The following is a 22,241-nucleotide window of genomic DNA, read 5'->3' on the forward strand; positions in this document are numbered from 1 at the left end:
TTCTGAACCACTACCATTGACTGTGTCTCTTTGAAGACTCTGAGTGGGTCTAAGTGAGTGTCGTTGTGTTTTGTGATTGACAGACAAGCCTGCTGCTCCCATCAACTTCACATTCGATGAGATCAGGAACACCTCGTTGGTGTGCCAGTGGAAGGCTCCCGAGGATGACGGAGGCAGCGAGATCCTTAACTACATCCTGGAGAAGAAGGACAACAAGAACGAGGAGGTGGGCTGGATCACCATCACCTCCACACTGAAGGGCACCAGCTACCCTGTCACCAAGCTCATTGAAGGGAAGGAGTACATCTTCAGAGTCTCGGCGGAGAACAGGTTTGGCTGCGGACCCACCTGTGTTTCGGAGCCAGCGGTGGCCAAGAACCAGTTTGGTAAGTCATGACTCGTCCACACTATGGTCAAAGGTCTACCATGTGAGCTTCAGAATAGTCCTGAGAGTCCTGATACTGAGTGTGCTTCATAACGTCCCTCCCCAGACCCCCCAGACGCCCCCAACACCCCAAGGGTGCATGAGGTGACAGCCAGCAGCGCCCGTATCTCCTGGCATGAGCCCAAAGACAACGGCAGCCCCATCCTGGGCTACTGGATCGAGAGGAAGGAGGTGAACAGCAAGCACTGGACCAGGGTGAACCGCGTCCTTCTCAACTCCCTGGAAGTGAAGGTGATCGGCCTGATGGAGGGCCTCACCTACATCTTCAGGGTGTGTGCTGAGAACCTGGCCGGCCCCGGGCCCTTCAGTGAGCCCTCCGATCGCACCGTGGCCATGGACGCCATCTGTGAGTACCTTCCAGTGTTAACACGCCTCAGCGTACCTCCTACTTGGTTACAAACTCACAGACTTGACTGTAGCATATGCTTTAACACCTGACACGAAAATACAATAAAACAACGTAATGTATAGTTCATTACACCACAGAGACCTTATGGTAACCTATAGTTCATCACCCCACAGTAACATATAGTTTATCACCTTACAGTAACATATAGTTCATCACCCCACAGTAACATATAGTTATCACCTTACGGCAGCATTTCTTAAACTCTAGTCCGATCCAGTTGGAGGTGGCCAAACTTACATATATATATATATATATATGTATATATATATATATATATATATTAGTGCCCTCAGTTAAACGCGTTATTAACGGCGTTAACGCAAACCAATTTTAACGGCGTTAATTTTTTTATCGCGCGATTAACGCAATTCTTTTTTTCTTTTCTTTTTTTTTTTTTTTTCTTTGGCTCAAAACAAAGAAGCAGTAGCCTGACTGCTATGTTCAAGGCAGTATGTTTGTATGTTCATCGTTTAATTGCACTCTAGGCTTTTTTTTGTATCGTCCTGTTTTAATCAGTATATGCCAATGTTGTTATCCATAAAAAAACATTTGCATAAGGCAAGCCGATGCACTTCTCTGTGTTGATAAGAGCATTAAAATGAGAAAAATTAATGGGACAAAGAAATCAAGGGATATTTAGCATAAAAAAACATTTGCAATTAATCGCGATTGCTCGCGATTAATCGTGAGTTAACTATGGCATTAATGTGATTAATCGCGATTAAATATTTTAATCCCTTGACAGCACTAATATATATATATATATATAAAGGTTATCATACCTTAACAAATCATCCTCTTAATAATTTTCCTTCTCAGTGCCCCCTGGCCCCCCCATCCCCTGGGTGGTGGACACTGGGAAGGATTGTGTGATGATCGCCTGGAAGCCCCCTCTCTACAACGGTGGAGGAGACATCCTGGGCTACCATGTGGAGAAGGTACACACTGGAGATTGGATATAATATAGTACAACTACACCACCTGTGGCTCCACCACACTCCTACTTTATCACAAAGCTCTACCTACTAATACTAACACACTGGTAATTTGGTAACGGAGTGCAGTGACAGGGTAGTGGTTGGTTTTAATTTGGTACTACTACACTTCTACACCATAGTACTACTACACTATAATACTACTTCACTACCACCAGTGTTCATTTCGTTAACGAAAAATATGACGAAAAATGTTCGTCAACGACCTTTTTTCCGTGACTAAGACGAGACGTTGACGAGCTAAAAATAGATCTTTGATAATAAAAACTATGACGAAATGTCATTTTGTTTTCGTTGACGAGACGAGACAGGACGAAAATGTTAGTGGTGTGCTATTTGGACATTCAAAATGCACGATATTTTCCAATCAGTACACTCGTAAGGTTCTTATGCAACTGTTAACTCCTCCAGTAAATAGGACGGACCTTAGCTACGACTTGGCAACGGGAGGTATAGTCCACTCAGCTATGAGCGTTACGTTTCGATAGCAACAGATTTTCGGTTCTACACAAACCAAATTAACAGGGGGAAATCCTATGCCACACAAACCTTTTATAGAAAAGGAACAATCTTTTTGCGAATTGATTTGTGAGTTTGCTTTACCAATGATGTACGTAATATTGAGAATAGATTGTCTTGATATAAAAAAAAAACTAAACTAAACTAACGTTCACAAACTTTTCCTTTTAATACCCCAGGGGAATACATGAACGCCTTGACATTTTTCGATTGGTAGTGATTTTCACCTCTTGAAATTGATTTATTTTATTGAAAGAAACAACACATGGAAGCAATGGAGAACGCCATCTCTCGTTCGGTTGTTTAGAACTGAAAATCTGGTTGCCAGGACAACGTAACGTTTTCACTTTAGTACTCTATTTGAGTGGAACAACTTAGCAGGTGTCCATATATATAGGGTTAGCCTAATTGAATGAGTTTAAAAAGAGAAAACATTTTGACTAAAAGTTGACTAAAATGTAAGGACTTTTCGTCGACTAAAACTAGACAAAAACTACAAAGGAAAACAATGACTAAAATGTGACTAATATAATAAGCATTTTCATCAAAAGACTAAGACTAAGACTAAATCTAAAATAGCTGACAAAATTAACACTAAAGGTCTACCACACAATAGTACTACTACCCCATAGCAGGACTACTATGTTGAGGAGGTTCACAATGGGGAAGATACTGCTATATTCTGGTTTAGATACAGCTTGGTTGGGTTTGGTCACATGGTGTGGTGACATGGTGTGGTCACATGGTGTGCAGGTGGTGGCTGGGGAGAAGGAGTGGAGTCGCTCCACGGAGTTCAGGTGCAAGGAGCTGAGCTACACAGTGAGTGGTCTGACTGAGGGAACCGACTACTACATCAGAGTCCTCGCTGTCAACGACGCAGGTCCCGGAGCCCCTGGAGTCACCGAGCCAGTGACCGTCAAGGAGCCACAAGGTAGCCCCCAGACCCCCACTACACTGACCTTATCCATCCATACTACCACTCCACCCTGGTGACCCCTGCTGTGTTGCTCTGTGTGTGTGTGCAGAGGCCCCGGCGGTAGACTTCGATGTCTCGGTGAAGAACGGAGTGATGATCAGGGCGGGGGAGGCCCTGCGGCTGCCTGCCATGGTCAGCGGGCGCCCGCAGCCAGATGTGAAGTGGAGCAAGGACACGGTGGAGGTGGACAAGGAGAGGGCCCTGGTGGAGACAGAGGGAAGGAACAGTGTGCTCTTCATCAGGAAGGTGGTGAGGGCCGACCACGGAAAATACCAGGTCACCGGTACCAACAGTAGTGGAACTAAGTCTGCTGAGACCCGGGTGGACGTCATGGGTCAGTCACAACTACACTATTACTACTACTAGAGCTCAACTAACCAGCTACACTATTAGATTAATTTATTTACTCAAGTTAAACTATTATTGTAGGGTTAACCCTCACCCTAGAACTGAACTACTAAACCCTGTGTTTGATTACTATGTGTGTGTGTCTCTGTAGATGTCCCTGGGCCGGTTGTGGACCTGAAAACGGTGGTGGTGACTAAGAAGAACATCACCCTGACCTGGGCTGACCCCCTGGACAATGGAGGAAGTGACATCATGGGTTATGAAGTTCTAAGGAAGGACGCCAAGATGAAGCTGTTCCGCCAGCCGGTGGAGACGGCGGCCTGTAAGTGTGACATCCAGGACCTGCTGGTGGGCGAGGAGTACGACTTCAGAGTCATCGCAAGGAACAAGTATGGAGACGGAGCCCCTGCAGACCTGGGCCCCATCCTCGCTGTGGATCCCAAAGGTAACACCTTATCCTGACCCTTACCTTACCAGAGCCTTTACCCTGAAGGTCCTTTTACATTGAACACCATTATTCGTAGCGATTTTTTCCAACGTCAATACATTTATTCCAAATCATGGATCTGAATCGGACGGTTACCATATAAGGCTATTCTGATTTGCATAAAAATAAAAATAAATGTTATTCAAATCAAGGTCGACTTCAAGGTCAGCTATGTTGGTTGAATAATTTATCATTTTCAATTATGTATGGAAAATGCTGAATATATGATGCAAATATTTTTGTCATGACAATTCCGTGTGTGTGTTTTTTTGGTTTCTGCATCATTTATTCACAACGTGTCCAGTGGCCACAGTGGCTGTACAATATACATGACTTTATACTTTCATCAATCTGTCCTAAATTGCATGTCATTATTTAGTGTGAGTCAAAGTTAAAAGAAGAAAAGATGGCAGAATGAGGCCTGTTTTAGAGGGATCTGTGAACATCAGCATCACTATGTTGACCTTGGACCTCCAGGAACCCCCTCGGCTCCAGAGAAGCTGCACTACAGCGACAAGGGGAAGAACAGCATCAGTCTGGTCTGGCAGCTCCCCCGTACGGACGGAGGGAGCCCCATCCTTGGCTACTATGTGGAGAAGATGAGGTCGGACAGCAACGAGTTCGATGTGGCAGGACGCATGTTCCCAGGGTGCTGTGGAACCCTTGAGAACCTGTCGGAGAACCAGGAGTACCAGTTCCGAGTCTTTGCCGTGAATGAGGTTGGAAACGGCGAGACGTCCAAGCCCTTCTCAGCCAAGATCCAGGACGATGAACGTATGAACACATAAGTTAATTATTAAGTATTAAGTATAAACACTTGTTAATAGTGATTGCATGTCATATGCTATGGACACCTCTTAATGTTGATTACCTGGCATAAAGCATGAACAAGCACATTCTTATTTTTTTTCTTCTTCATATTGAACTTTTTCATTATAAAACCTTACAAAATCAACATTGAAATATATCAATATAATTCCGCACCCCAACCCCCTCCTGATGCACAATTAAATGCATGTAGACATAACATACACACACAAAAAAATGAATAGTAATAGTTGTAGTAGCATAGGAATAAATAAATATAACAAAAGTGATAGCACAATAAGTAAATAATAAAATACAATAAATAAAATGAAGAAATAATAAAATTAAAAATATGAATCATAAATTTAATTGAAACCACTCTTTCTGTCAGGGCATAAACACTTGTGGCACTACTCTATACTTTTGGAATCCACCCAGTCTGTAATTTGGGTAATGTCAAAATACGTGAAAAAGGCATCCATACTTTTTCAAATGTATTTGTTGCTTCCCTCAATGTGATTTGATCTTTTCAAGCTTTAAATAGAACATGATCTCTTTTAGCCATCTTGCATGAGGTGGTGGGACTGTTCTCTTCCAGTTAAGCCGTATAAGGTGGCGAGCTAGCAAAGTTGTAAATACGACCACATCATGCAACCCAGCCAGCCACATTGTATCTCTGGGCATCACCCCAAAAAGAGCAATGATTGACTGAGGACTAGGGTTGCCGCGGTATACGGTATTACCGGTGTTACCGGTGTTGAGGCCAACACCGTTTACTCTGTGTTGCACACCGGCAACACCGAGTATTCTTTTTTTATTTTTTTAGTAATAAAAAACAAATTCAGTAAAAATGAATAATATAATTATAATTAAGAAAATTAAAATGCGTAGAATAGGCCACGGTTCTGCTCTGTGCGGGAGAATTGTCGCGCCGAGAATTGACGTGCTTCCTTACAAGACCGGTAACCATAGCAACGCCGGTAAACAAACCCCGCGGAGCCAAATCCCTACGTGAGCTCCCCGCGCTACGGCCATCCGGAGTCGCACAGAGCTTTTGGCCGTGATATTATGATATATATTATCCTATTATATATAGAACGTTATAAGACGACGAGAATTGGCGCGCTGCCAGCCGCTGTCACCGAGTGTGAGAGGAAAGTTGACGGAGAAGATGGCGGTTGACCTATAGTTTCAAAGTTAATACCGTTTATACCGGTAATACCGGTTTTGACACGAGCGTATTACTCGGTGTGAAAATGTCCACAACCCTACTGAGGACTAATTTTATTACTGTAAATGTCGCTAAGAGAGCAAAAAATCTATGAGGGAATATGACGGATCTTGCCATCCCAATAAATGCACTTAAGTCTTGATCCAGTGTCAAAAATGTATTTTAGCAATGAAAATAGGAATACATTGAAATGAATAAAAAAACCTGGGGAGGATATTCATCTTGATTACATTAATCCGGCCAGCCAACAAAAGAGGCAATGTTTTTGAATGGAAAAACAGCTGGTGGTATATTGAGAGCTGCTGAATTAATGGGATAAAATTCGTTTTTTTGTCAATTAAATTTGTAACCTGAAAACTTTCCAAATTGTTCTAATGTTGACAGAACATGCAGCAATGATGATACTGGGTCAGAAATATACAGAAGAAGATCATCGGCATAAAGAGAAAGCTTGTGTGTAGTATTCCCTCGGGCTATCCCCTCAATTGCCTGCCACTGACGTAGGGAAGCAGCAAGGGGTTATATTTCCAAAACAAATAGAAGAGGGCTCAGGGGGCAACCCTGTCTCGTGCCTCTATATATTGGGAAATATTTGGATAGTAAATTATTTGTATTAACGGAAGCTAAGGGAGAGGCATATAATAATTCATCCCAAGAACTAAAATCCTTGCCAATGCGATATTTCCTCTGTCGGGGACAGCCCTATCTGCCACGAATAAATACGGTTTGGTCAGACAACACCAAATCTGGGAAAACGTTCTCGAGCCGCCTAGCGAGGGTCAGGATTTTATAGGCAAGGCAAGGCAACTTTATTTATCTAGCACTCTTTAAACACAAGGCAGACTCTAAGTGCTTTACATATAATCGTTGTCATACAGTAAAAGAAAAGAAAAGAAAATAATACAAAAGAAAACCTATGCAAAGAATATAAGTTAAAAAGGCGAAGTTAAAAAAGCATTTTAGAAAGTGCAATGTGTTTAAGATCAGATCAACATTCTCTCCGGTACTCCAACCTTACCTAAAGGAACTTGGTCCTTTCTATGGGCCTTTCTGTGGGACTCCAACACAGATTCTGGGACTCCAACCCGGATTCTAGGACTCTAACCCAGACAGAACTCGTGTCTCTAACCCTTATCCTTACTCAGATCAAATATCTCTGGTAATAATAGAAAATAAAGGTAAAGTAAAAAATAATTAGAATTTAAGAATTAGCAGAACACTAAAGCCAACATAAAGGTCTTCACTCTTGTTTTAAAAGTGGTCAGAGTTGGGGCAAGAAAAATTGTTGCATGGTAACTAAATCCTGCTTTCCCATGTTTCGTGTTTACTCTGGGGATAATTAACAGATTGGTCTCAGAAGATCTTAGTGGTCTAGAAGGCTTATGTAGTGGATTAATATCAGTTGAATATGTTGGCCCTAAACCATGTAGGGATTTATAGGTTAGCAACATGATTTTAAAATCAATTCTCTGACCTACAGGAAGCCAATGTAACAATTTAAGAATTGGTGTAAGATGTTCAAATTTGTTGGTCTTTGTTAGAACTCGAGCAGCAGCATTCATTTTTAAGGTGATAATATGCAGATTTTGTAACTGCTTTGATGTGACTGTCGAAATGTAAATCTGAATCCATGATAATCCCTAGATTTCTTGCTTTGAGGTTTCAGGGACAGAGAGTGAAGGTGTTGGGTTACTTTAAGCCTTTCCGTTTTAGTACCAAATACAAATATCTCGGTTTTTTCCTCATTTGGTTGAAGGAAATTTCGGCACATCCAGTCTTTGACTTGCTCAAAGCACCAGCACAGCAGATCTATGAGCCGATAGTCATTTGGTCTTAGCGATACATAGATTTGCGTGTCATTGGCATAGGTGGTCAATATTGTTATCTTGCATGATTTGCCCTAGTGGGAGCATGTAGATGTTGAATAAAGAGGGTCCTAAGATCGAACCTTGTGGGGCTCCACATGTCACAATCTAAATTTAGAAGGGATATTGGTCTGTAAGACTGACAACACAAAGGATCTTTGCCCTTTTTGTGTAGGAGACCAATAAAGGCCTGATTCAAGGTTTCAGGGAGATGACCAAATGAATACGATTCACTAAACGTAGACAGCATTAATGGGGTTAAATCCTTAACATTTAAAAAAAAAAAATCCACTGGAAACCCATCCAGTCCGGGGGATTTCCCAGATTGCATACTTAGAATGGAATTTGAAATTTCTTTCAATGTCAGACGGGAATCCAGGTCAATTTTCTGAGAATGAACAAGGGTTGGCAGTGTCAACTTGTGAAAAAAAAGAACTTGTGAACTAAAAAGCTTTTTTAGTGTATGAAGCATGTTCAATAATTTGGCCGCGTAGGTAAGCTTTTAGTGTTTCCCATATGGTACAATGAGATACTTCCGGTGAGGCATTTCTCTCACTAAAAGTCCCAATTTGTTTTTGAATGAATTTCACAAATGCACCCTCAGAGAGCAAAAGAGGGTTCAAGTGTTGTGATTTATACAGGGCAGGTTGATCAGGAAGATTCAGTTCAAGAATGAGGGGCGTGATCTGATATAACTATACTGTGATAAATAGGCGGGCTGGAAAGAGGTAAAAGCCTAGAATCTAAATAAAGAAGTTTATTCTAGAAAACGTATGGTGGACTGGCGAAAAGAAAGAAAAAATCCTATTTGTAGGGAAATGAAAACACCAAGGTCCAACCATTCCATACTGATCCATGGAAGTATTAATAGCTGCAGCAGTTTTTGAAAGGGGGGAGGGATTGGATGATGAGCGGTCCAGACCAAGGCAGAGCACACAATTGAAGTCCCCCCCAATAATCAACTGACGATTATTGATATCAGGGATAGTAGAGAAAAATGATTTACTAAAGCTACAGTCATCCCAGTTGGGAGCATACACATTAGCAAGGATGAGTCTTACTTAAAAGCTGACCGGTAGCAATGATGAACCTGCCATCTGGACTAGCAATTATTTTGTCGCTTTCAAAGGTTATGCCTTTGTGAATGGCCGTAGAATGGCCGTACCCCTAGCCTTAGAATTTAACTTAGAATGGAAGACTTTTCCCGTCCATCTCCTCTGGATTCTCATAACATCTGCCCTGCATAAATGAGTCTCTTGGAGGAATGCTATTCCTACCCCAAGTTGATCTAAATGGGCTAACACTTTATTCCTCTTTTCAGGGTGGTTCAGTGATTATACGTTCCAAGAGATGAACTTTACTTTTCTGCCACTCATCTTAACTGAGCTCAAACTTTTTTTATCACAGTAGTAATGATAAGTGTATGCCAATAGAGTAATATAAGGAAGAAAGAGGAGGAAAAAAATGTTGTATGAATATACATTATAATGACTCAAGAGGATGCCCACCCCCCTTCCCCAGTACTTACCCAAACTAAGTGCACTAAAACCCCAGAAAACACACAGGCACAAGAGGTGTATCCTTGCTCAACAATACTGTCTTGAACCTTAACTCCCCTCACTAGACCGAGGGTAAATAAACTTAAAAATACTCAATATTGTAATTTAGTACACAATTAGTTTCAATCATGTCCACTTTTTTCCCTTCAAATGTATTTTCTGACCATGACCTGCCCGGGCAGCCTCCACCAAACCAATAAAATAAAAATAAAGAAAGAAGGCTTTTCAAATACAACATGACACAAACTGTAAACATTGGCAACGCGTATTATTCAGACTAATAGCCTTGGATTAACTTTAAAGTAGACAGAAACGTTATGACCACAAGTCGGTTTGGGTAGGAATAGGATGATCACAGTAATTTACTGCATATGGTTGCAGTCCCACATACCATCACTCCCCGTTTTTTCTCGCCGTGCCCGCCGTATGAATCTTGGACTTACCAAACCAGCCGCCTCTGAGGGGTTAGCGAATTCCTGCTTCTTCCCGTCGAAAACGAACTGGAGCCTTGCTGGGTGTAGTAGGGAGTATTTCACGCCTGCCTCTCTCAGCTGATTTTTGACTGGAAGGAAAGTGGTTCTCCGGTGTAGTAAATCAGCGCTGAGATCAGGGTAAAAGCTGATCTCTGCTTCTTGGTAGGTCAGCTGGACTCTTTCGTAAGACATCCGTAGAATCTGCTCCTTCGTACGGTAGCAGTGCATTCAGACCACCAACGCACGTGGGGGACCAGTTGGCTGCGGCGGTCAAGTGCGTTGGGCTCGGTCTACCACAGGGGGGCGAGTGAAACTGTCCTCTCCAAAAACCTCAATCAGGAACTTTTACATAAAAGCAGTGTGGTGGTTACCCTCAACTCTCCTCAAAACCGGTGACACTAATATTATTCCTCCTGGAGAAGTTTTCCAGGGAGTCTAATTTAGCGAGATTGCAAGATTGGAGTTCTCATCTTGCAAAGCAGCGTAGCAAGTTTCCAGCTCACCCACTCTCCCATCCATGTCCGTCATAGAGGTTTCAATGTTGGATATTTTATCGGTGTGCACAGAAACGGTAGCTTAAAGGGATGAAATAGAAGAACGTTGCACTGATAAAATCTCGTCCTTCACAGCGGCCACATCAGCTTTGATGGCCTCCCGCAGTTCTTTCAGAGCCCTGTGCGATAGCTCCACACTTGCATCGAACACCGTTGGTTTGCTAGCAGCATTGCTCGTCGTTGTTGGTTTGCTAGCAAAGGCATCATGTAGCAGGAACTGCTCGGACTTGGCGTTTTTACCTCTGCTGGGTTTGTTCGACATGATAACCGGTCAGACAGTAAAAGTAAAGTGACAAAGGGCCGTGAGGGGGTAAACAACGTGACTTTAGGTGAGAAATAGGGCTTTGACGTCTTCACTCCGCCCAGTCCCGAACAAGCACATTCTAACACTTATTACATGTCATGCATCATGAACAGAGAAATGTTAATCCTGATTACTTGTCATACACCATGAACAGACACATGTTAATCCTGATTAAATGCAAAGCTGCATTAAAGTATTAGCTGTTTAGTGAATAAGATGAGCTAACTCCTGGTTTGTTTTCTAGTTCCTCCTGTCATTAGCATTATGAAGTACTTCAAGAGCAACACCATCACTGTGAAGAAGGGTGCCGTCGTGGACATCCCAGCTCAGGTCAGGGGCCTTCCCCTCCCAACCCTCCAATGGATGAAGGATGATGTGGTGATTGACAAGCCCGACCCGGAGAAGATGACCATAGACACAGAGGAAGTATGGCGATGCCATTCTTGAGGAAATATTATAACTAATAGATTTGTTTTTTCTTGTGTGTTGTTTTTGTATTCCAGGCTTTGAGATATGTTTTTGTGTTCAGGTGAACAGGACCACCCTGCAGACTAAGATCGCTCTCCTTGAGAGCATCAGAAAGGACAAGGGCAACTACACGCTGATGGCTGAGAATTGCTACGGGAAAGCCCAGCATATGATCCGGGTGGAGGTCTTGGGTAATAAAGCTTCTTCAACCTCAGCTTGGATGTGTTTGGTTAAAAGACGTGATAGAGCATACAGTAGTCAGTGAGTACTGAGTGTTGGATTGAGGTTGTGTTCTTTGCAGATCGCCCGATGCCTCCCAGAAATGTTGTGGCGTCAGACATCAAGTCAGAGTCCTGCTACCTAACCTGGGATGCGCCTGAGGACAACGGAGGAAGTGACATAACTAATTACATTGTGGAAAGGAGAGATGCCAGCAAGAAGAAGTCAGACTTTGAGGTTCTGACCATCAACCTGATCGACAGGAGATACGGGGTGAGTTCCAACACTAATAAGATACACTCACAGAATACACAATACACGTAAATCATAGGAATGGATAGCCCATTACATCTGGAGATAGAAATATAAGAGATGTAATCTGCTACACTGAGCTTCTCTGCTGTGTCCACTGTGGTCAGGTGTACAAGCTGTTCATAAATGGAGCCTACCAGTTCAGAATCAAGGCAGAGAACAAGTTTGGTGTGAGCGACGGCTGTGACTCTGAGAAGGTCCTGCTCCGGGATCCATTTGGACTTCCTGGTCCTCCACGCAACCCCAAGATCATCTCGGCCACAGGTTCCACCATGACCCTGACCTGGGAGCCTCCCCTGGACAACGGAGGATCTAGCATACAGGGCTACTGGCTGGAGAAGAGAGAGCGAGGAGCCGTGTACTGGGGCAAGGTGAACCGGGCTCCGGTCACCAAGCCTGCGGTGAAGGCCCTACAGTACACCGTGCTGAGGCTGATCGAAGGAACAGAGTACCAATTCAGGATTTCTGCTTGTAACGCAGCCGGCGTAGGACCGCACAGCGAGTACAGCGAGTGCCGCTTTGCAATGGACCCCTGCAGTGAGTGTCTTCTTCATCATGCATGCTTAGTTTCCCTAGTATGTTTTTTATTATTATTAATTATTATTATTCATTTATTCATCCATCAGCAGATTCAGTAAGAATAGTTATTATATCAGTAAAGTTTGGTGTGGATTCATAAGCACTTGAAGGATAGAGGTTCTCTAGTAGTGAATACTGCTACTCGATGAAGTGAAATGTGAACCAACTCGCTCCAGATCCCCCCAGCGCCCCTGGTTGTCCTGTAGTGAAGGACAAGACCAAGAGCAGCGTCACTCTTGCCTGGACCCCGCCAGACAAAGACGGCGGCAGCCCCATCAAGGGCTACATCATCGAGGTCCATGAAGATGGCTCTCCAGACTGGAGGAGGGTCAACCCTGCTGACAAGCTCCACTCCTCCACTGAGATCACAGTCCCTGACCTGAAGGAGAGCAAGAAGTGCCGTTTCAGGGTCTACGCCGTAAACGCTGCTGGCAACTCTGAGCCAAGCGCCAAGACCGCCGACATTCTGGTCCAGGACATCCTGAGTAAGATTCGTGTTGTTATTAAAAGTCTATTGGTAATGTCTGTTATTATTTCATGTTGTACACCTGAAGTCATATTTCCTACTGATACCTGAACTAGTATTCTGCGTGTCATACTGATACCTGACCTAGTATTCCAAGTGTCGTACGGATACCTGACCTAGTATTCTTTCTATTTGCCAGTTGAGCCCATCCTCAGTCTGGATGTGAGTGCCCACGATCTGCTGACATGCAGGGCAGGAAACAGCATCAATATCCCAGTCTCCATCAGTGGAAGACCAGTTCCCAAGATTACCTGGTCCTTCGATGGACCTGCAGAGACGGAGAAGAAGAATGAACTGCATACGCTGCCCATTGATTCTGAGGTCTGAACAAATTTTGTGGTTAAATGTGGTTGCCATGATAAAGTCTTCACTCTCTCTTCGACCCTCGAACCGGTTCAGTATTGATGGTTCAGTTCACTGATGATAATGAGGTATCATCAGGCTATCTTTGTCATGTGTTTGTCAATACCGCTTCATCATGTCTTGTAAATGTGTTGGTCATTGCCTCATCGTCCTTCTTGTATCTTGAACATGTTTTGGCCATTGCGTAGTCATCATGATCATATCTTGTACGTGTGTTTGTCTAGGTGGTGTCTACAGACACCTGCTCACTGCTGATGATCGCAGACAGCAAGCTGAACCACACTGGCCGTTACATCCTCAATGCTGAGAGCCCTGCTGGGCACAAGGTCCTCAAAGTCAGAGTCAACGTTCTCGGTGAGTGGGTTCCTCATTCCTACCTCCACCTCTTCAAACTCTCTCTCCAAACTATCTCTTCAAGCTACCTCTTCAAACTACCCCGACAAATAAATGAACTGAATATTTTCCTGAATCAGCAAAGTTTGAGAGTTGTAACTTAATTATGTTGTCCCTAGCTTGATTCCAAACCAGGGGTTAGGAATGCTGAGGCGTATCTCTGTAGACCAGGGGTTAGGAGTGCTGAGGTGTCTCTATGTAGACCAGGGTTTAGGAGTGCTGAGGGGTCTCTCTGTAGACCAGGGGTTAGGAATGCTGAGATGTCTCCATGTAGACCAGGGCTTTGGTACTGAGGTGTCTCTCTTTTCAGACCTACCCGGAGCTCCTCAGGACCTGAAGGTCAGTGATGTGACTCGAGGAACCTGCAGGCTGACCTGGAAGCCCCCACAAAGTGACGGAGGAGAGCGGGTTAAGAGTTACTTCATCGAGAGGAAGACTGTTCTGGGCAAAGCCTGGACCAAGGTACTATGATGCAACATCCACGTTTGCTCTAGCATGAACGTTTGCTCTAGATATCATGACCCTTGCTGTCGTCTTTTCCAGGTGAACCCATCTTGTTCAGCCCAATCTCTGGTGGTGGCTGACCTGATCAATGGTCAGGAGTATCTGTTCCGTGTCCGGGCAGAAAACCGCTTTGGATTCGGACCATATGCCGAGACCGTAGACGGCTCCATGGCCAGAGATCCCATCCGTAAGCCAATAACTTCATGTTACTCTTTATCTCGACAATACTTACTACATACTATTCTTTATATCAACAATACTTACCAGAAGAGCTTGTACTAAAAAAGTGTTCCTGTTGTCCCCAGATCCTCCAGACCCCCCAACAAGGCTGAAGATCCAGGCGGTGAAGAAGGACACCATCACCCTGACCTGGAAGGCCCCCAAGAACGACGGCGGTTCCCCCGTCACCCACTACAACATGGACCTGCTCTGCTGGGATTCCAGCGGCACCCAGAAGGAGTCTTGGAGAAGGTACCAGTATCAACATCTCTATCTACTAGAGTCTAGTAGATAGAGATGGTGATAATGGTCTAGTTAGACCATTATCACCATCTCGATCTACTAGACCATTATCAATATCTCTGTCTACTAGACCATATCATCATGTTTTTCTATTAGATGTTATCATCCTCCAAGTCAACTAAGGTTAGGGTTCTTCAACCTTTTCATCGCTGATCCCAAAAGTAAAATGTCCATGGGAGTGTTTTGTGCGTTGTCAGGTGATCCATGTCCAACATAGTTTGAGAATCACAATACTAAGATATCACTATCTCTATCTACCAACATATCACTATTTGTATCTACTCAAGTGTGACCATCTCTGTCTACTAAAGTCTCACCACCTCTATATACTAAGGTATCACTAACTTTGTCTACTACAGTCTCACCATCGCCAACTACTAAGGTATCACTAACTTTGTCTACTAAAGTCTCACCATCTTTAACTACTAAGATATCACTTTGTCTAACTTCTCACATATCATTATCTCTACTCATCTATCAGAGCCTTCGGTCTAAAGTTCTCTGTTAAAACTCTGCAGGTGCAACAGGCGAGACATCGAGACCACCTCCTACAAGGTGGAGGACCTGACGGAGAGAGATGAGTACGAGTTCAGAGTGACGGCGTACAACGACGCTGGAGCCAGCCGGCCATCGACCACCGCGGGTCCCATCCTACTGCAGGACCAGACCTGTAAGTCCTTAATACTTATGATGTATATCATGACATGAATGATGATCATGTTGTAACTGATTAACCTTGGTGGCAGGCGCTCCATCCATCGAGCTGAAGGAGTTCTTTGAGGTTGAGCAAGGATCAGACATCAACGTCAGGGCCACCATCCATGGCTGTCCCTTCCCCACCCTCACCTGGTTCAAGGCCCCTCCCCACAAGCCAGAGGACAAGTCGGAGGTCCAATATGACGAACACATCAACAAGATGGTTGCCGACGACAACTGCACGCTGCTGATCCAGCAGGGCAAGAGACCAGACACCGGCCTCTACACTCTTGTTGCTTCCAACAGCATGGGCAAGGCCTCCAAAGAGATGAGACTCAATGTCCTCGGTAGGCTTGACCATCTAGTTCTATATATCAACTGGTGAAGTTAGTCAGATGTTATAACTGTGGGGAATATAGTCAGATGTTATAACTATGGTGAAGTTAGTCAGATGTCATAACTCTGGCCAATACAGTCCGATTTTATAACTGTGGAATGCAGTCAGATATTGGTTATAGCTGTGTCGAAGACAGGCAGATGGTATAACATGTGAAATAGAGTCAAAGGTTGGTATAAAGATGTTTTATACCAAAGGGCATCCTGTTTCTAACACCCTGGTCTCCTCAGGCCGCCCCGGGGCTCCCTCTGCCCCCATCAAGTTTGAGGAGATCAGAGAAGACAAGATCACACTGTCCTGGCTGCCTCCTAAAGACGACGGCGGCTCCAAGGTGACCAACTACGTGATCTGGAGGCGTGTGGCAAACAGGAAGACCTGGGTGCAGGTGACCAGTGAGCCCAAGGAGCGGCTGTGGACGGTGGAGGGCCTGATGAAGGGCCACGAGTATGTGTTCCGTGTCATGGCTCAGAACAAGTATGGGGTTGGAGATCCTCTGGACAGTGAGCCGGAGGTGGCCAGGAACATCTGCAGTGAGTCCTACTACTGCAACTTCTAGTCCCTTATCAAACGTCTTCTAAGATAAACGACGGTCAGATTTGATAGTTTTCTTATCCTATAATATAATGAGGCAGATATAAATGACTGCAGCTCATTCTATAATATAATGAGGTAGATATGAAAGGCCGCTGCTCATTCTATAATATAATGAGTTAGATATGAATGACCACTGCTCACCCTATAATATAATGAGGTAAATATGAATGACTGCTGCTCATCCTCTAATATATTGAAGTAGATATCATTGAGGTGATATGGATGAGATGATGTGGAAGAGGGGTGGACCGAGCTGACTGTACTCTATGTTTTCCAGCTCCACCCGGTCAATGTGAGAAACCCAAAGTGTCCAACATCAGCATGGACTCCATGACGTTGAGCTGGGAGGAGCCAGAGGACGATGGTGGCACGCCCATCACCGGCTACTGGCTGGAGCGCAAGGAGACGGCCTCCAAGCGCTGGGCCCGCGTGACCCGGGACCCCCTCCGGCCCATGGCGCTGGGAGAGTCCCACGCGGTGACAGGACTGATCGAGGGGTCCCAGTACCTCTTCAGAGTTATCGCTATCAACGCGGCCGGGCCTGGCCTGCCCAGTCCCTCCACGGACCTGGCCTTCGCCAGAGACCCCATCTGTAAGGAACAGTCCTCCTGAAGCTAAGCTAGGCTATTTTAGACATGTTAAGGACGGAAGCGCTTAGTCTCTGCTGGAAACACTGTATTAACACTGTTTGTTATTCTGAGTGTGCAGTTCGTTTTGCATAATCTTTACTTGAAAAAGCTGTAGTCCTAGGCGTTGACCTCTGACCTCTGCACCAACAGCTCCTCCAACACCTCCGACCCCAAAGGTTTCGGACTGGAGCAAGTCCACCGTGGACCTGACGTGGATTCCTCCTCTGAAGGACGGAGGCTCGAGGATTATGGGGTACTGGGTGGAGTACAAGGAGGAGGGCACGGAGGCCTGGGTGAAGGTGAGGACCCTCATAGAGACACCAGAGAGAGACATGGAAACATCACACGACTGCTGGTTCTCACTACATGATGTGCATTCTCTATTTTTAGGCCAAGGAGAAGGAGGTGAGAGGCACAATGTTTGTCATCACAGGTCTGAAGACCGGGGGACTGTACAGGTTCCGCGTGATGGCCTTCAATGCTGCTGGGAACAGTGAACCAGGAGAGGTCCCTGAGGCCCTGGAGGTGAAGGACAGAACCGGTGAGTTATCAGGACCTCCTCAGAACTATGCTCTTCTTTATTCTTCAACTCCAATCCAACAGCCTAAGGCAAAAACCACCAGTCTGAGGCAGCTCAGTAATATTTGCAATGGGTATCGGTATAATCTATCCCACTGTAATGGTGAATATAAGAACACATCAGAACACAGGTAAAGGTAGAATGTTCTCCCTTATCTCCACAGTTGCTCCTGAGTTGGACCTGGATGCATCAGTGAAGGAGAGGATGGTGGTCTACGCAGGTGGGGTGATTCGGATCATCGCGTACGTCTCAGGCCAGCCTCCACCGGAGGTGACCTGGGGCCGGGACGGAGCAGCACTGCCAGCTGAAGCCACCGTGGAGACCACAGCCATCAGCTCTTCTCTGGTCATTAAACCCTGCACAAGGAGGCACCAGGGAGTCTACTCTCTCACTGCCAAGAATGCTGCAGGGGAGAAGAGCAAGAACATCACTGTTGATGTGCTAGGTGAGTGATTCTGCTGTCAGCACTATTCAAAAAACGATTAGGAACCTTACCTTTATAATATTATAGCTCAGGAAAACAGACCCGAAAGAAGTATATTTTTCTCTTCCGAAAGAAATTTGCTATTGATCTATCAATGTTAGTGACGTTGGATGTAGCGGTAAAAAGAGCTTTCTATGTTGCATCTGCTGCGTTCAGGAATCACTGTATGCAAGGAATTGTTATCAGGTTCTACATGGCAGATACAGATTGCAGTGGCGATCTGTGACTTTTTCCCCAGGCGTGCTGATAAGCCCTCTATTAACTAGTAGGCCTATCTGTCTGTTGTGCTGTGTCACCTGATCTTAAAGCTGAGCTGAATTCAGCTTTAAAAAACGACTAATCTAATATTTTAACATAAATAATGTTAATTACAGTAATGAGTTGATTAAATGTTATTTTCTTATCCCCAATTGTTCCGGACCTTGTTTGAGAACCCCTGATTTATCTAAACCAATGTTTAGAGCCGGTATAATAGAAAGCAACCATTGCAGATGTCCCTGGGTCCGTTGGCATCCCCTTTACGGCTGAGAACCTGACCAGCGACTCGTGCAAGCTCAATTGGTTCTTCCCTGAAGACGACGGTGGCTCTCCCATCACCAACTACGTGATCGAGAAGCGCGAGGAGGGCCGTAAGGCTTGGACTGCGGTGTCCACCAGTGTGGCGAGACACAGCGCTGTGGCCCATGGCCTGATGATGGGGAAGGCTTACTTCTTCAGGGTGGCTGTAGAAAACGCCATCGGTGTTGGACCCTTCGCTGAGACGCCCTGCGAGATCATCATCAAAGATCCAATCAGTTAGTCAACATTTACCTCGAAAATCCTGCTACAACTACCTTAGCTATACCACTTCATTAACCTCAGCATTACTGCTGCATAAACTTCGGCATTACTACTAGTTATGTCAACAAACCACACTCTACTGACAAATTAATTAGTTCTATCCGATTTTTGTCAATAAGAGGATTGTACTGATGCGTGGTGTATCTCTCTGCTCCAGCTGTCCCAGACCGTCCTGAGGAGCTGGATGTCAGTGCTGTCACCAGGGACTACATCAGCCTCACCTGGAAGGCACCCAAGTTTGACGGTGGCTCTGAGGTCATCATGTACATCTTGGAGGCCCGCACCATTGGTAAGGACAAGTTTGTCAGACTCACCAAGGAGAAGCTGATGGAGAGGAGGTATACATATGATGGTCTGAGAGACGGAGACACATACGAGTTCAGAGTCCTCGCTGTGAACGAGGTTGGCGCCAGCAAGCCATCCTTCTGCACCAAGCCCATCACCTGCAAAAATGAACTAGGTGAGGAATTTAATCTTGACTTGTTTTGTGTTTCAAGTATTAAAAATGTAATACACAAATTAAAAAATGTTATTCCTTCAATCAATGCTGATGATGTTTATTTGTTCAGAGCCTCCTACCATCGAGGTGGACTTCAGGGCCTCAGTCGTCATTCGCATCGGAGAGAGCTGTCTGCTGCAGGGTCGATACACTGGCAAACCCTCGCCATCCATTATGTGGTACAGGGACGACCAGGAGCTTAAGGCCGACCAGCACGTCATGTTCAAGAACACCCTGACCACCATGTCCTTGGGGCTGATGAAGGCCAAGAGGGAGCACAGTGGCCGCTACGTGGTAGTGGTGGAGAACAGCACCGGCTCCAGGAAGGGAGTCTGCAACATCACCGTAGTCGGTATGGACCAAGCTACCTATAGTTTGTATGTACTGTACATTATCTATAGTCGGTATGGACCAAGTTATCTATAGTTTGTGTGTCCTGTACATTATCTTAAGTTGGTATTGACCCAAAGTTAGGCATAATTGTACCCTACATTATCTGTAGTTGGTATGGACCCTAAGTTATCCATAGTTGGTGTGTACCCTACATTATCTGTAGTTAGTGTGTACCCTACATTATCTGTATTTTGCAAAGTCCCTAAATGATTTGTAGTTGGTATTGACCCTAATTATCATATGAGGTGTACGTCAAAAGAATCGCAGTGGTAAAAAAGTGAATCAACTGTTGCTTTCTAGACCGACCATCTCCTCCGGTTGGACCAGTGGTGTTCGAAGAGGTACACAGAGAGTTCATGGTGATCTCCTGGAAGCCTCCTCTTGATAATGGAGGAGTTGACATCTCCAACTACATAATTGAAAAGAGAGACACCAATAGAGATCTTTGGACTACAGTTACATCAGCATCTACAAAGACCATCTGCAAGGTGAGTCCCAAGGACTCTTGGCATGCCCCAATACAGTTGCTTTGTTGCTCTGCCAAAGTGTTTTTGGTTTAGGACAGGTATTCTGCATGGTTTTAATGCTGTTTGTCTTTTAGATTCCCAAGCTGACAGAAGGCAGGGAGTACATCATGAGGATCTCTGCTGAGAACATGTACGGCATCAGTGACCCGTTGGACTCAGAAGAAATGAAGGCCAAGGACCTCTTCAGTATGTCCTTCCTACTCCTTCTTCTCCCAAAACCTCCGTTATTTTCCCAAATAGCATAGTCAATGAGTATAATTAAAGCTCGTCATATATTGGTTCTGTACCAATCTTAAATCTGTGGCCCTTTTAGGAGTTCCTGAAGCCCCAGAGATGCCCTCAGTCAGAGAGGTATACGGCACCAATGCCCTGGTGTTGTGGACCCGGCCGCGTGATGGAGGCAAGCCCATTATCAACTACATTCTGGAGAAGAAGGAGCCGACCGCCAAGAGGTGGTCCAGAGCAACCAGGGACCCACTGTACCCCGCCACCCAGTACCGGGTGCAGGACCTTACAGAGGGCTGCCAGTACGAGTTCAGGGTCATGGCTGAGAATGAGCTGGGAACAGGCGACCCCAGTGTCCCATCAAAACCCATCCTTGCCAAAGACCCCATCGGTGAGTGGCCACATCCCTCTGACTTCATTGTTTTGAGTGTCATTGAAGTGGAAGCTAAGTGTTTTGTCTTGGTCTAGTTCCTCCCAGTCCACCAGTCACCCCAGAGGCCTGCGACAAAACCAAAGACTCTGTCAGTCTCAAGTGGCAGATGCCTCGTCATGATGGCAAGGGCAGGATATTTGGTTACTTGGTTGAATACCAGAGGCCCGGTTCAGTGGAATGGAGCCAGGCCAATGAGAGTCCGGAGCAGTGCCCTGACCTGCACTACGTGGCCACTGGCCTTGAAGACGGACAGGACTATACCTTCAGGATCTACACCGTTAACGCTGCCGGCAAATCTGAACCTGCTTACGTCAAGCAGAGCATCAAGGTTCACGATAGACTGGGTAGGTAGAGCTTTTTACTAACCTGATTGAATGCCAAAGGCAATGCTGGCCTCACCGACGGACCCACAATACGTAGGACCGGCATGGCCGATCACAGCTCAAGTTCTTTTTTTTTAATTGTCCCTTGGCGACAAAAATATAAGTTCCTAATTTGAACAATGGGTGTCGAATCCAATCATTATCCCCTCCTGATTCTACCGACCTAAGTATGCAAGAATGAGAACGGCAGCAACAGGAAAATAAATTCGGAATGCAGGAGATTTGATGAATCCATATTTTTTTATAATATAAAGGCAAATGTATCTGTTTCATTTGCCAGTAAACAATTGACCTGTCGTTCAGTCCCGCCCCCAAACGTTACCATGAAGAACTCGGACAGACAAACCAGACTAGATAACAAAAACATATGGAAAAATGTCAGCTAACAGTATATCAAGCAGGTTTTGGAGAAGTTTAGGGCGAAAAAGGATTTCATTTCTTCCAGGATCAATCAAAAGGGACTACATTCAAAACTTTAAAATAAATACAGAAGGTAACACAACAAAGCCTAAATTCCGTTGGTATTCTGACCTGCCACACAGTCTGATCCACATTACACATTTTTTCTTGTCCCGTTGTGGCTTGGGAAAAGGGATGAAATATACCCCATTCTGCAGCCTCTCGGGATACCGACCTTCCGTGTTACATGTAACCCAAGTACATCGTTTGACCATGTTTATTTTTTTTACAAAAACAACATAAA

At 44.9% G+C, this 22,241-nt stretch overlaps 1 protein-coding gene across 1 annotated transcript in view; it reads left to right on the top strand.

Moving 5' to 3' along the window:
- The window catches only part of ttn.1 (titin, tandem duplicate 1), a 207,583-nt gene that overhangs the window by 111,979 nt on the left and 73,363 nt on the right, over positions 1 to 22,241 (top strand). Inside the window, 31 exon segments of the mRNA XM_030380517.1 lie at positions 84 to 386; positions 492 to 791; positions 1,674 to 1,792; positions 3,122 to 3,299; positions 3,394 to 3,678; positions 3,844 to 4,137; positions 4,657 to 4,953; positions 11,217 to 11,398; positions 11,502 to 11,631; positions 11,742 to 11,932; positions 12,079 to 12,508; positions 12,727 to 13,035; positions 13,216 to 13,397; positions 13,664 to 13,793; positions 14,143 to 14,294; positions 14,376 to 14,523; positions 14,642 to 14,807; positions 15,377 to 15,528; positions 15,605 to 15,901; positions 16,182 to 16,481; positions 16,823 to 17,137; positions 17,325 to 17,473; positions 17,565 to 17,715; positions 17,918 to 18,199; positions 18,730 to 19,032; positions 19,236 to 19,538; positions 19,648 to 19,929; positions 20,271 to 20,458; positions 20,572 to 20,683; positions 20,811 to 21,113; positions 21,191 to 21,499. Coding sequence (XP_030236377.1) covers positions 84 to 386; positions 492 to 791; positions 1,674 to 1,792; positions 3,122 to 3,299; positions 3,394 to 3,678; positions 3,844 to 4,137; positions 4,657 to 4,953; positions 11,217 to 11,398; positions 11,502 to 11,631; positions 11,742 to 11,932; positions 12,079 to 12,508; positions 12,727 to 13,035; positions 13,216 to 13,397; positions 13,664 to 13,793; positions 14,143 to 14,294; positions 14,376 to 14,523; positions 14,642 to 14,807; positions 15,377 to 15,528; positions 15,605 to 15,901; positions 16,182 to 16,481; positions 16,823 to 17,137; positions 17,325 to 17,473; positions 17,565 to 17,715; positions 17,918 to 18,199; positions 18,730 to 19,032; positions 19,236 to 19,538; positions 19,648 to 19,929; positions 20,271 to 20,458; positions 20,572 to 20,683; positions 20,811 to 21,113; positions 21,191 to 21,499 — 7,242 coding nt within the window.

This window comes from Gadus morhua, chromosome 16 (assembly GCF_902167405.1).
Source record: "Gadus morhua chromosome 16, gadMor3.0, whole genome shotgun sequence".
Taxonomy (NCBI): domain Eukaryota; kingdom Metazoa; phylum Chordata; class Actinopteri; order Gadiformes; family Gadidae; genus Gadus; species Gadus morhua.